The sequence below is a fragment of the Sardina pilchardus genome, chromosome 16 (genome assembly GCF_963854185.1).
Source record: "Sardina pilchardus chromosome 16, fSarPil1.1, whole genome shotgun sequence".
In the NCBI taxonomy this organism is placed as follows: domain Eukaryota; kingdom Metazoa; phylum Chordata; class Actinopteri; order Clupeiformes; family Clupeidae; genus Sardina; species Sardina pilchardus.
This window is the reverse complement of record NC_085009.1, coordinates 3,561,876-3,577,144: the sequence shown is the minus strand read 5'-3', so window position 1 is coordinate 3,577,144 and position 15,269 is coordinate 3,561,876. Positions and strand designations below refer to the sequence as shown.

Genomic DNA, 15,269 nt, shown 5'->3' with positions numbered 1-15,269 from the left:
TCCCGCTCAGCTCTCTGAGACTGGGGATGGGTGAGGAGATAGACTGGGTTTACCTAGACGAAGGACTAATGGTACAGTCCGGATGTGAGATTTCCACTAGGAAGGACGAAGCTGAGTTGTACCATGCAGAAATGGAGGGGGTGAGGGACATTTCATAGGTGGACCTAATCTACTGTAGATGAGATCGAAGCTTATGTGAAGGGACTAGCTGGATGAATGTCTCCCTTTGTTGTGATTATTCAACAGCAAAATGCTCTTAAGTGGAAAAATACAAATGTGTAAATCACAAGCAGAAATGTTCTGGGAAATGACGCGGGTCCCAACTTGAGACTAAATTAAATAATGGCTGGTACGGGCCAACTTGAAGGCATTAATCAACCAGTCGGAAGCCACCCCTGCAGAAGAAAGCGCTAACGCTTGATTTGCGTTCAGCTGGAGATGAACAACACCTGTCGTGTGGAGCAGAAGCGTTGACTGGGGTGGAAATCCAAACCACAGAGCTAGCTGTGGCTGGGCTAGCTGATGTGAGTGTGCGAGAGGAGAAAATGTTTGTGTGTGTGAGCATGTGCTCAACTTTTTTTGGGGTGTGTGTGTCTGTGTGTGTGTGAGAGAGAAAGTCTGGCTGGCTCTGTATAGTGGTGAGCTGACCTTTAAAAAGTGCGGTATTGGTCACTCACTATTGATTCACATCCACTAATGACTGGCCATTTAAAAAAAAACAAAGCAAAAAGAAAAACATTAAATGTCAGGTTTCTTGTTGACAGCTCTCCTAGCAAAGGAATAGGGTTACACACCGCTCAACTTCACCACATACTCAAACAGAACAGAAGTGAGAGAGCCAGGGTGTCATTGCACTCTAGCCACAACGCAAAGGCCATGAAACCATGGTGACAAGTCCTCTTCAAATGAATTCTATACAGCGTGTGGCTAACCACCTCAGGCCCATAGACGTGTTTTTTCTAAGCCTGTCAGATTGTTTTGACACATTGTTGACACATCATATTACCAACTGTAGTAACTGACATATTTGATCATTCTCTGGACTTCAAATTTGAATATTTCTAAAATGAGCTGAAATATTCATCTTAAATATTAGGCTATTTATATATTATGTTTTATATATTTTATATTCAGGGTATTTCTGAAGTTATTGTAGAAAAGATTACTTTTGATTCTTGATACCACATATCACTCTCTTACTTCTCTCACTTTATCTACTGAGGAATATTTAAGTACATCTGTGTTGAAATTTTTTTACAACTTTCTCACTAAAAGTCTTTTGACATTTACAGTATGCATTTGCTTCCAATAAGTTGTCCAATGATCAGTGTGGAAAAACATTTACACTTAATATTAACTCTCAAACCTAATTATGTACTTTCCCCTCCAATACCATCTCTATGTAGATGTTGTGTGAAGCAATGTACACAAAATACAGTAAGAGTAGATTAAGAGTTCTCTGTTAAGTCTGCTAAAGAATACGACACTAAACGTGATTAATAACGAGAGGGAGGAAAGAAAATGGGGGAGTAAAGGAGGGTAAGAGGAGAAGGGAGCCTGGTCCTGGAGAAAGTGACTCACTCCCTGACTAAGTATCAACGACTAACCACAGCTTGTGCAATGGGGAACAAACTAACAAACTTCTCAAGCGACACACAAACTGACTTATTCAAAATTATTGCAGTTAACAAATACCCAATTTTAGCCCAAACACTCAATTCACCCCCATTGGTGCAGTCTGATGAAGACCCTGTCATGGATGAGACGCTTTTTTGACATTGTAAAGCAAAAAATCAAGAGGATGTGGTTTATTGTGCAGGTCCTGTCTGTCCTCAGGGGAACTGGGTGTATGTGTGTGTGTGTGTGTGTGCATGTATGTTCAGTACACCATCTTCCTAGTCTTCACGCCCCATCACACGTTTGTCTCCACAGTCTTTTTATTTGGCTGTTCTTTGTGCATAAACAGTTTCATACAGGTTTTTTATATTACAAATGTATCCTATGTACAAAAACACTCAGAAGCAGTCAGGGCACTGTTAGTGTATGTATATATATATGTGTGTGGGAGAAAGAGAGAGGCCGGGAGATATCCTCAGGTTCAAGTTGGCAGTGCACACTTCTTCATCGGATCTTGGCACGGTGGCTCTCCTTTGCCGTCTTCCTCTCTTTCGTCCGCTCGCTCATGATTGCAGTACGTTCTTCTGTTGCTATGGACGCAGCTGTCAATTAGTCCCAATGAGGGCGGAGTCCAGCTCATCTACGCCAGTACTGTTGAACACACACACACACACACACACACACACACACACACACACACACACACACAAATGTTTGAAACACACTTTAAACATCAGCAGAACACAGTGTCCAGATGTGAGACAGGAGCATTTACTACAAGGTTTACACTCTAGAGAAGCAACATACACATGTGCACGCTCCATACCTGGGCAAATTTGTGAATCTGCTCGACCACTGCTGCAAACAGTGCGCCCACACTCTCGTCAATCAAGCTCTGCATGTAGTGCACGGCCTCCTCGTCAGAAAGGTCCAATCGGAACTTGTCTTGAACCTGATATCAGAGCCCAGAAGGTCAGGCAACACCCATACTCATATCATCTCCTAGAAATGTTCAGTGTTCATGGTATCTATTGTAAGTTGCTTTGGACAAAACTGTCTGCTAAATAAATATAAACATTTACACTCTTTGTGATCATTTAAAAATACTTTTGAGTCATATATGCTTTAAGTCTCTTAACAGAGCTGTCAGTTAAATCCTGAGGGGGCGGTCATTTACATAGGTAAAAGGTGAGTCGCACACTCTCACCTTTAGTCTAGACGGACACAGACAACCACACATACACAATGATTCTTACGAAATAAAAAAAAATCCAACTCACTTTTCTCACAGTCTTGTCGGGCTCAAGGGCAATGTCAGGGATGTTAGCGTCCACCATGAGAGAGAACAGATTCAGGATCAGGTTGGAGTATCTGCAATGACACACCAAAAGCATTAAGGCTGTGTGTGGATGTTCCCTTTGCAGGTCTAGGAAGTCCGTGTAACACTGAATTAACTCTTAAGGTTAATTCCGATCTCTCTGTGTCTGTGCCTGTGTCTTTGTATTATGTATTTATCCACGAGTTACCTGTCTTCGTTTTATGTATGCCTGAGTTACCAGTCTTTGTTTGATGTATTTGTGCACGAGTTACCTGCGCAGGTGTAAGAAGGCGGTGTAGCACTGCTTCCTGAACTCCTGGTACTGTTCGCTCTGCATGCCTCCCATGCCCTCCACCATCTCCTTACTCAGCTTCATGGGAGGGGGCAGGGGCTTGGGGTCACGACCCAGGATGTAGCCAAAGTCAATGTGGAACAGCTTCCCTGAGAGAGACAAACACAGGCTTTAATGTGATGTACAGTTTGTGTGTAAATGAGAGAGTTTACAAACAAAATATGTGTATTTGTGAGCATTCCTTGGGGAAGGACACTGATGTGTTTTCAGGTTGATCGGACCACATGAGGAAGGACATTCCTGTGTGTGTAAGAGAGCTGTGGGAGTGTGTGAGATGTGTCACCTGTTTTAGTGAGCAGCAGGTTGTCCAAGTGTCTGTCTCCCACACCCAGGATGTAGGTAATCACACAGTAGCCCGCTGTGGACACAGGCCCCATTAGACCACAGGCAAGAACAAACACACACACACACACACCCCTACACACACACACACACACACCTACACACACACTCACTCAGTACTCACTCACACACTCATACACACACACTACACATTCAGTACTCACTAATACACACACACACATAGAAAATACTCACCACAACTCTTGACATATGTGTCCATGACTTCTGAGCTGATGCCATAAGGCCCCTTATCACTTGGTGCATGCTTCCTGAAGAAGCTCTGTACATATGAACACATACACACACCAAACAGTCACCAGTGCCCAGTGTTCAGCTCATTCAAACACGTCAACGGATGTTCAGCAAGTTACCATATCAGAATGAAAGACTTAAAAGATCTAAAAGTGCAACATTTTCCCATGAGTAAAATGTAGGGTTAGATGAATTAAGATGTGACTGCATGTGTGTGTGTGTGTGTGTGTGTGTCTGTCTATGAAGTAGGAAAAATACAGATGTGTGTCTCACCTGAATATTTCCTTCAGTAGCCAGCACCTCAGCCACAGGTACCGACTGGACAAACTGCATAAACCCTGGAGGCACAGCACAGCATTGTACATCACAAGATAACTCTCTCTCTCACACACACACACACACACACACACACACACACACACACACACACACACACACACACACACACACACACACACACACACGTGCATGTTCGTCATGGATAAAAATTGTGTAGTTGTGTGTGTGTGTGCATGTCTTACCATGCTTTGTGCTAGTGGCCAAGACTTTGTATGGAGTTAACTTCAAATCCAGATTTTCTTTCCGTAACAGCTGATAAACAGAGGAAAAACAATTAACGGTCAGTTCCAATGTCAATGTTTTCTGTGCATGAGAGAGAGAGAGGGGGGAGAGAGAAAAAGAGCGAGACCTTGTCCATTAGTGATATGATCTGCAGGATGAGCTGGTCTTGTCTGAGGTCGTCTCCATGTTTGAAGATGACGGGGTACAAGCCTCCGTCCTCGGCCTTAAAGATCAGCTTAGCGGGCATCAGGGCACTCTGATCACGGAGAGAGAGAACAAGTCACACATACTGTAGAGACAAGTACACCGCTATACACACCACAACACAACATAAACAATAAACAAATACATATAAAGAAATACCTTTTCAATGTGAGAAATACATCTTGACCAAAATTACAAGCACACCAGCAGACACACACATTTGAACTTTAGACAAGCTATAAGAGGTAACAAATAAATGACAGACCAGGCCAACTACACATAGACAGATTAGATGTATGAGCATTTTTCAGATGGGATGTACGAGCATTCGTCTTTATTTTTTTCCGATCTTAAAGCAGCACGTTGGAGTTCTGGTCTAAAACAAGCGAGCTAGGTAGAGTCAACAATCTCGTGCCGTGACGTGTTTTCTTTCATTATTGCAGTGTGCTCCTACAGTACCCGGAATACAGAACTGCAAAGGTCACAAAAAACAGAAACTCTAAATCATAAAAAATGCTCTCTCTCTCTCACACACACACACACACACACACACACACACACACTCACGCACACAGATACCTTAAAGAGGGTGGCTGTCTCTGGTATGATGCCCTTGATGCGGACCTGGGGCTCGAGAGGCAGGGGAATGGGCTCAATCTCAGACAGGTTCACCTTCTCATTATCAGCCAGCAGAGCCTGCAGTCGCTCCGTCTACACACACACACACACACACACACACACACACACACAGGTATGTACACACAAACATGTCACTATCATAATACATTTACATCTATTCATTTAGCAAAGCTACTTATATGTATTAATTCTATAAACAAGCAGCATTGTCCCCATAGAAACTCAGGGCCAGATGTACTAACGCTTTTGTGCCCATTTCAGGCGTGACATGCACATAAAAACATGGGGAGGCATAACAGGCCGCACTGAGGGAAAAGCACAGACTGCCTGTGGTGGAGGCTGAGAACGGCTATTTGCGCTTTTCCATGTCATGCACATGCATTCCTGGGAGGATCAGCTGATAGTGGGTGTATTGCGCAAGCACAGGGGAGGAGAATCCAACGATAGCGATTAATTAGGTATTCCGCCATATGTATGAAAACGTTGCACCTGTGTAATCCAAACTGCAGTTAAATGCGTCTATTAGAGAAACATTTAGAGACAGCTGAATCAGTATTCAGAGCATCAGTTTTCTTCATTGTACTACGTCAAACGCATTGCCTTTCTAATATCGTATTTTCTCTTTCACGACTTAGGCCTAGCCTACACTTCACAATCTGCTAGACTAGGTATTACAGCCCTAGTCTACAGTGCAATGAACAGTTCAAGTATATTTTACTTTTATGGGCTACTATGTCTGTCGCTGCTCGTTAACATTACGTATCGTGTATGATCGCTAAACTTTGATTCTTTTTAATGTTGCAATATTGAACTGCGCTTGTGGTTCAGCTGTGCACACACAATTGGCGTTGTAGAGGGGGCAGGGATGGGCGGCGATGAACGCTGTTAACGTAATGTGACAGCTTAGTAAATTCCACGCAATATAGCGAAGCACAGCGTTCGCATTCTGAGCATACAAAAACTCGGTATTCTCGATGTCAGGTTCCTACGTCACAGCCCTCCGCCATATTGAAATGGGGGAAAGAAAAGCGTCTCCGCCATAGGAACCCATTCAATTTTTCTTTCCCCCATTTCAATATGGCGGAGGGCTGTGACGTAGGAACGTAGTGTGTTTACAAGGTAGTGTGTTTACAACAAGGTGTGTTTACAAGGTGTGAGTCGATTATGTGGAGTTGAGAGTGTGTATGTACATGATGTGTATGCACGTGTGTGTGTGTGTGTGTGTGTGTGTGTGTGTGTGTGTGTGTGTGTGTCTGTGTGTGTCTGTGTGTGTGTGTGGGGGGGGGTTACCTTTTTCTTGCGGTTGCCACTCTCTCTCTGCACAGCTTTCATGAGCTGCACCAATCTGTCCACAAAGGTCTGCTGAGCGGCCAACAGAGAGCGCATCACCCGCACACTCTTATCCCCCTGAGAGAGAGAGAGAGAGAGAGAGAGAGAGAGAGAGAGAAAGAGAGAGAGAAAGAGAAATAAGAGGACAGGAAATAGAGCGTTGTGAAAGAAATGAACTTAAAATGATAGAGAAACACACTAACATGGATTTGTGGGTCAGTATTTGTTTTATGAGTGTGTGCTTATTCTGCCTATCTGTCTGTGTGTGTGTGTGTGTGTGTGTGTGTGTGTATCTGTGTGTGTCTGTTTCTGTGTACCTTGAAGGACAACTCCAGTCTAACAACAACCAACGGCTATTTTTGGATGATAATGTGTAAACTTTTGTTGGGGACCAGCACGGCATAAATCAGAGTGAATTTGAGTAAGACCAGAATATCTCTTTACAATGACACAGCACAGAGCTTGGGGGCGAGCTTGCTACGTCAAAGTAAATCACTACTCTAAGCCACTTACAAACTATCATTAAACTTCTGTAATACTGTAGAGAGGGTCCCTAAAGACAAACAGCGTAAAGTTAACTTTGTATAGTAAGTGAAGTCCGCACAAGTCGATTGCTGAATGCCGTGCAAACTACGGTCATTGGATGCAAAAAGAGGAGAGTTTGGTAAATCGACTCGTATGGAATTTCTTCTCACAAGATGGCAAAGACTGGAATAATAGTACATTTTTGTAAATGCATATTCCGGTCTTACTCAAAACTACCCTGATTAATGTGGTTTTGTGTGTATGTGTGTGTGTGTGTGTGTGTGTGTGTGTGCACCTTGAGCAGAGCCTGGCTGAATCTCCTCATGACGCTCAGGTACATGTCATGGGTCTTTGGATCCCTCTGCTGTGTGTCCTGATCTTCACACTCCACGATCACATACCTGCAGGTAGAACACACACACCTCTATCACACACACACATCATCTCACATCATATCACACACATCATTCACTGGCTCAATGAGACACAATCTCAAAGAGGACCAAACTACTCACAATATACCAGCGTCCAACACACACATAATCACACACACACACACACGGAAGAAATACTCTTACCAGTACAGATAGTTTGCCAGTGTGGAGTTCTTACAGGCTCGTGAGATGAGGAATGTACACAAGTCCTGCTGTGGGAAGTGAATAACAGATACAGAGAGAGAGAGAGAGAGAGAGAGAGAAGAGAAGAAGAGAGAGAGAGAGAGAGAGAGAGAGAGGGAGTGTCAGCCCAAATATTTTCACTAACTAACTCTTTCAACCTTTCACCCCCACCCCCACCCCCACCCCCACCTCTTCCTCCACCACTTCCTCCTCCTCCTCCTCTTACCTCCAGGTTCTCTCCGTCTGCTCCATCCTTCCCTCTCTGTGTGCTGGGAGCAGCTGGTGCGGAGGCCTGTGAACTGGACACACAAAGAATAGGCACTTGTGATTGTTTGAATCCGTGTGTGTGTGTGTGTGTGTGTGTGTGTGTGAGAGAGTGCGGAGTATGGGTGGTGACTGCATGCAAGGTTGTATTGACATGAAACAGGTGTGTGTGTGTGTGTGTATGTGTGAAAGGTTGTATTGACGGCATTATGGTTGTGTTTGCATGAATCCAAACATGAAACAGGTGTGTGTGTGTGTGTGTGTGTGTGTGTGTGTGTGTGTGTGTGTGTGTGTGTGTGTTACCTGTCCAGGTCTCCCAGCGTGGTGCTCTCTCCCATGCCTCCCTGGCTGTCCCTCTTGCTGCTGGGCTCCAGGCCACTGATGATGTCTGTGTAGCTCTCGTACTTGAGCGCCTGCACCAGCTGCAGCAGGTACATCAGCAGGTCCTGCACACAGCACACAGCAGTACAGGGGGGTGAGGGACAGACCACGTCTAGCAGTGTGTGTGTGTGTGTGTGTGTGTGTGTGTGCATCCAACAGGAGTATCCAGGGTGATGCTAGCATGTGTGCATTTGACACTGCTGCTGAAGCTAGGCAAGACACACACAGGCAGATAACAAATAAGAAACAGGCACAGACAAGCCCACTAAGTCATCAGTCTTATGAAAACAAGCTCAGTCTCTCTCTCTCAGACACACACACACACACACACACACGCATGCATTTCACTGGCTATTGGCGGATGAGCCGTAGCATAACATTGTTTGGTGGGATTGAGAACAGCTTCAGCCTCACACACACACCTCGTCGTCGGCCTGCTCCAGACGGGCCACGGCGTAGCGCCGGACGGTGGTGTTGGTGAAGTGGGAGGAGAGCAGCTCCAGCGAGTCCTCCACGTCCATGGGCCTCCACTTCCCCAGCAGCTCCAGCGCCTGCTTAGCCTCCTGGGGCAGCGCCCAGTTCACACACTTCAGGAACTTAGTCAGGGCCTGCAAGAGCATCCACACACACACACACACATTATATCCAAGCACACACCCACAGAGACGTCCATATTAGGGGAATAGGCACCATATACACTGCATGTTGAAGACAGCCCACACATGTGCTCACGTCTGGTGACCAAGTTTCCACATAACGCAGAGTTCAATCAAGCAATGATTTCATACATTAAAGTTTAGCTCACCACAAAAACAACACATATGATTTTAAAATGGCACTCATATAATAATTTTATGGCATATTGCTCATTCGTGCAGTAATGTCATGCACTGACTGCCTACTGTGTAACTCAAGTCATAAAATAGCACATAGACACAGACACACACACACAGACACACACACACACACACACACACACACACACACACACACACACACGGACCTTCTCCTGAGTGGTGAGGTAGTAGCGAAACTTCCACACCAAGTCCTGCTCCTCAGAGTTCAACAACTTGGTTGGGGGATAGCTGACGATGATCTGCCAAGGACACACAAACACATTTTAACACATGTATCACATGTATCACATGTATCACACACGCACACGCACACGCACACACACACGTCACCCTACCAATGCAACAATGCACCCAAATAGCAGAAACAGCTAAAAACCCCACAACACATAAGATTTTATGCAACCTAATAATGTATCAAAGTTATACTGACATTTAGCTGGTCTCTTGTAGCTGCGTTGGGCTTCAAGTCATGATCAGAGGGTCCACTCCTCAAGCTACGAGCCAGTTTATGGTGCTTACTCTCCACCAGATTCTCCTGTCAAATCAAAAGATATTCAAGCAATGTCAACATGTGGACATTGCTATGTCAACATGTGGTTTACAAGCACTAACTGACTGTGTATGTGTATATGTGTGTGTATGTGGGGTGTGTGTGTGTGTGTGTGTTATATATGTGTATGTGTGTACATGTGGGGTGTATGTATGTGTGTGTGAGTATCTATGTGTATTATGTGGGGTGTGTGTATGTGGTGTATTTGTGTGTGTGTGTGTGTGTGTGTGTGTGTTCTCACCATGCACATCTGGGGGTCTGGCACTTTGACAATATCGGAGCTGCTGAGATGAGGGGTGGCATCATCCCCATCCTATCAGGAATGAGGAACAAACACCATTAACCAATCAACAGTCAGTATTCAGGCATTCACAACATTCATCATTGAGTATCTTGGTGAACACTATCCGGTCAGCAGCCCCATTCAGACTGTGGGCAACAAGACATGAAATGTTAATGTAATTCAGCAATTACAGGCAAAATAACCATTGCAGGCTATTGCCAATAAGTTGATCTTTTGAGGCGCCAAGGAGTGAGTGAATCGGCGGAGTTCATCCCGAATGTAAACTATCTATAAGCATTTTTCCATTTCCTTCTCACTCTCTCTTTCTCATATTTAAAGCAGGTGCATGTAAGGTAATGTAAAGGTAAGGTAATGTTTATTTATATAGCGCATTTCACGTGCACAGAGTGCAACCCAAAACGCTTTACACACAACACTGATACAAACAGTGCCGAAGGGAGTGGCGTAGTCGCCAACGTACCCGTGACAACATGAAACAAACAAATTTACAAAATAACAACATCATGAGACGAGACAAAAGATGGATGACGGACAGAGTGAGTACACACACACACACACACACACACACACACACACACACACACCTTCTCATAGTAGACGATGCTGTGCTCTCTCTCCCCAGTCTTCACCCTGGGAAACTCCACCATCAGGTACATAAAGTTGGAGCTGCGCTTCTCACTCTGAAACCACACACACACACACACACACAATTTATCATGCAATAAAATCATAGTAGTATCCATAGTATAATCCAAATGCACTCAAATACTTAAATAATATAAATGGAAAATGATGGAAAGTGTGTGTGTGTGTGTGTACCAGAGAGACAGAGTCTTCTTTTAGATATCTCACCTCATTGATCATCTCTATCTCTCGGAAGGTCAGCCGATCCAGCCAATCCACTTTAACCATGTGACCTTGCCTATGGGCCTTCGTCAACTAGTGAGAGAAACAGAGGAGGAGAATGACACACACACACAGAGTGGGAAAGTGACAGAGAGGAATGTGTAGGGGACATTACAGACTTGAGGGAAGAACCCGACAATAGCAAATGGCAATCCAGTGAGATACCACGTGAGCAGTGAGCACAGACCAGCCAACACGAGCATCATACCTCATCGTGCCTCAACAGCCAATCTAATGCAAGGACACTCTCAAACTCAGAATTCAGTTAGTAGCACATGTAACCACAATCAATCCAAAGCATTCAGATTATTTTCGTCTTAAAATCATGTACCCTTGTCTTTTGGACAAAAGACACATGAGCCACATGGGAAGAGAGCTCAAGGACGTGTCAAAGGTGGTGGAGTATACCTGGGAGACCTGTTAGTCAGCACAGCACACAAAGTGCAGTGAGCAAAACTCAAGTCAACCAACCAGGATGCTTCACAAACTGACAGTGCTCGTCACATAACGAATCATAACATTAGATACAAGCAAGGCTCTAGAGAGAGGCCCAGTTACAGTGCTCAAGACCTCCCCGACTATGCAAAGAGGTAAAGCAGTTCTTGCACATTTGTACACACCACAACATATCCACTCAAAACTATAAATGAAATAAGTGCATACATAGGCCCAAGCAACACACTCATTCACAGATGTATAAACACACACACACAGACCCACCCACCCAAACAAATAAACACACACAGATACAAAAACACACCAGTCCCTAGCCTTCTCTCTCAACTCCTACTCACATCACTCAGAATCTCCAGGTCTGGCCCCTGGAACAAACAAGGGTAAGATGCAACTACGGACAGGTCATCTCTTCAGCTCTCGCTCTCTCACTCTCGCTCTCTCTCGCTCTCTCACTCGCTCTCTCTCGCTCTCTCTCTCTCACACACACACACACACTTTTCAACATCAGGTGACTTCTCTCTTATCTAATTTGCATGGCATTTTGTTGAATTAGAGTTTGTAAATGGTACATACTGTATGTTAGCCTTTCCTAGTTGCTGAATTTCCCTTCGCATCAACTGTAGGTCATGAGTAACAGGCATGTTTCCTCCATTTTTCCTCTCTCTCATACCATCACTTACTCTCTACATACCAAGTTGTTGTTAAAGGGGCAACAACACTTTTATAGACTACGTCAATCTGTTCCTGGAAAGTTTCTAGTTTAATCATTCAAAATCAATGCGGATAAGTTGCAATGTATGATGTATAAAATGTTAACTTTAAAACCGTTTTTCTTTTTAGTTACTATTAGTTATCGGAAATTCTGTGGGATTGGCCTGTTTACACATATGAATGTTACTTTGTTAACTGTTCCATGGAGGACATCTGTCCATCATTAGCTACAGGCACTGGTAAAATGACTGTAATCAAAATGGAGAAATTTCACCTTTCAAAAACAGTCTTTCCGTCAGATAACCGCCCTTTTTCTTATTCACCTCCTCCAAAAAAGCATAAACCAAACTGTGGTTAAAAAAGTCAAGGTATAAACCGAACCGTGGATTTAGCGCGTCTTTACACTCCTATCTCAAACACACACACACACACACACACACCTTGGCAAGGCGGCCCATCTGGTCCTCAGCCAAGGAACTGCTGGTGCGGCCGGGGGTAGAGCTCGGGTCAGCCCCATCCCCCTCTACGCCAGGCCACACCTTTAAGTCGTGCATGCCCTGCCGGAACATTCTGGAAAGGAGAGGGAGAGGAGGAAAGAAGGAGAGTGAGAGGTAGAGATGACATTCACTTGAAGAGGAGGCCTGAGGGCAGACAAAAGTCCGATCCATGCTACACGTTCACATCACCATCCTCCATCAAAATGAATCAGGTTGTTGCACAAAATTCCCATCTGCAAAAAATACCCTAAACATTTTCTAAAAACCTACATAATGTTTCTGTTAACTCAGCCATCATATCTTCCCAATACTGACCCATGTTTGCCAAATAAGGTGACAGTGGTGCCCCCTACGGGTGTGGCTCTGCCAGGTCCATAGACGTCCCACACGGTCAACGCCACCTGCGCACTCTGAGGGAGGTCAGGGTACTTCAGGGGCAGTCGCAGCCACTCGTTCCAGCTGGACAAAGTGAGGTCACACAAAAACGCGTAGCACAAAGGCATTAACACGTACACAAACATGCACGCGCACACACATATAGCTATTAGTTCATGCATGAACATTGCTCTTTAAAAAGCCAGAACTAAACGAAGAAACATTCCGTGCCTTAAGTTCCCGGAAAAGTTCCTAGCCATCACATATTAAATATCTATTTTCATATCTCCAGCAACCCAGGCCAATATTGCTGCACTGTGCAACACACACTTACTTCCATCGTGTGCTGAAGGCCTTGTACGAGGTGCGTACAGGCAGGGCGAGAGGTTTTCCCTCTGCAAACACCTGACAGGTGACGTACAGGTCAGAGCAGCTCTCCTGGTAGAGGCCAGAGAAGCGTAACATGGGGTCCTCCAGCAAAGCCTTATAGCTCTTCCTCTCCCGACGGCCCTCCAGGCTACCACTGGGAGAAAGGAGAGAAGGGTGGACAGAGGAGAAGAGAGGAGAAGAAAGATAAATGAAGAGAGCACAAACAAGGATATGTCGTGATTTCACATTGTGTGTGTGTGTGTGTGTGTGTGTGTGTGTGTGTGTGTGTGTGTGTGTGTGTGTGGTAGAGACATTTGTTGACAGTTTACTGGTGTGGCCATCCAAGTAAGTTTACTCTAGTCAACACAAGTGTACTCTAGTCACACATAATGACCGCTGACTTGGATACTTCCTCACTTGAAAGACTATCTATTTTGCCCAGTGTATAGTTCTGGTCATTTGGACGCACTTGACTGGCAAATGTGATGATGAGTGAACTGTTGGCAATATCTGCACCAGCACAAATATCAGCGTCTTTGAAACGAGGATATGTCAAGAGATATTGCGACAACATCTACGTCTACACAGCATGCGCGTGGGACTCATTGGGATGTCGGACGTCATTTGTGTGACCCTCCCAGAAAACAAAACAAAATTAAATTCGTTTACTGGCTGTCACGAGAGCGGCGCGAGGGGCGATGAGCGCTAGGAATGTAATGATGTCAGCGGGCGCGAGCCTCCGCTCGCTTCCCAAGCTCTCTCTGCGGGCTCGTTGAGTTTCGAGGTTTTTCCTTGATTCACAATCGGTTGCCATGCCTTCCCGGTAAACATCACACAAAACAGGAGAAATCTCTCCAGAAAAGTAGCCAAAATTATAGTCTTTGTTAGTTAACTGGTTAGGTTATCGAGAGTGGTGCAGACGCTATCATCACGAGTCTCTGAACAACATTGACAATTAGCAATGTTGTGTGTGTTAATACGCATGCAATAACCATGTTACTAATGTCACGTTGATCAATTTCGAGGCGTATCGTTAGTGTTGTCGACACTACTCAGGATAAGTCAAAGCAATTTAAAGTTATAGCTAACGTTAGCTATGGTAGCTCGTTAGTGAGGACACCGTTCATAGCGTAGGCTACGTGTGGTAACTTCTCTCCAGCGCTAGGATAAGTGGCAGTCAACAATGAGTCAGGGAAAATGACTTACATTTTCAGTTGGACGTTGATGTCCAAGTCACAACTGTAGACATAGTTGAATGTGTCCATGTTCTTTCAGTTGTAAAACAGCTAGGTGAGCCGTCAGATACGAAGAAAACTATCCTCCTCCAGTAGCTTTGCAAGGCCTCGTAATCGAGACACTATGCTGGAGGAACCGCTAATGTTAACTACCAGAAATCTACCAGCACAGAGCTTTTCCCTTGTCAATAACCGACAATCTGTCCACGTCGCAGGCAGACAGTAACGTTAATTTGTGCAAAACTGCCTGGTATGTGCAACTTAACCCCAACTTCGACGCTGCGTGATAGATAAGTGACTGTACATGATGTATTTTTCCTCAACAGAAAACAACAGAGAAGTCCCAATACAGGCAAAACAAGTCGCTCCCAGTTGTATTGAGTAACTCAGCGGTTGCCTATTGATCCTTGTATCGGAAGTTGCTTAGTTGGACTACAAAATCTAAATTCGTCAGATTAACTTCCTGGTTTGGGATATCACGGCAAGCGAAACTGGACATAAATGTCATGTCGAACGAGATCGAAGCGAGATAACGTTAAAGCCCCTTCTGACTCGCAAATATGCTGAAAAGTATTACAATAATTGTCGCATACGGACGAAATAATAGA

General features: G+C 44.6%; 1 protein-coding gene across 2 annotated transcripts; it reads right to left on the bottom strand.

The window, feature by feature from the left end:
- Positions 1 to 1,919: 1,919 nt before the first annotated feature.
- pik3c3 (phosphatidylinositol 3-kinase, catalytic subunit type 3) lies at positions 1,920 to 15,006 on the bottom strand. 2 transcript variants are annotated; one of them, XM_062516951.1, is made up of 25 exons: positions 14,633 to 15,006; positions 13,392 to 13,580; positions 12,998 to 13,141; positions 12,626 to 12,755; positions 10,965 to 11,051; positions 10,697 to 10,792; positions 10,050 to 10,121; positions 9,689 to 9,793; positions 9,405 to 9,497; positions 8,824 to 9,009; positions 8,324 to 8,466; positions 7,983 to 8,055; positions 7,718 to 7,785; positions 7,435 to 7,540; positions 6,576 to 6,692; positions 5,226 to 5,357; positions 4,570 to 4,698; positions 4,403 to 4,472; positions 4,155 to 4,219; positions 3,825 to 3,909; positions 3,571 to 3,645; positions 3,208 to 3,376; positions 2,898 to 2,988; positions 2,444 to 2,569; positions 1,920 to 2,268 (listed from the first exon to the last, which is right to left on the bottom strand). In XM_062516951.1, exons 1-25 carry the CDS (start codon positions 14,689 to 14,691, stop codon positions 2,254 to 2,256), a joined length of 2,625 nt encoding a protein of 874 aa, XP_062372935.1. In that variant the 5' UTR covers positions 14,692 to 15,006; the 3' UTR covers positions 1,920 to 2,253. The 2 variants fall into 2 exon arrangements, with proteins under 2 accessions (XP_062372935.1, XP_062372936.1); XM_062516952.1 differs by having other exon boundaries at positions 7,718 to 7,782.
- Positions 15,007 to 15,269: the final 263 nt, after the last annotated feature.

Bases quoted from the DNA above. Each gene is read 5' to 3' on its own strand.
- pik3c3 (XM_062516951.1), bottom strand. From the start codon at position 14,691: ATGGACACATTCAACTATGTCTACAGTTGTGACTTGGACATCAACGTC. The intron at 10,122-10,696 runs GTGTGTGTGTGT...CATTCCTGATAG, and splicing joins GCATCGTCTACTATGAGAAG to GATGGGGATGATGCCACCCC. The intron at 3,646-3,824 runs GTGAGTATTTTC...CTGTGTCCACAG, and splicing joins CACATATGTCAAGAGTTGTG to CGGGCTACTGTGTGATTACC.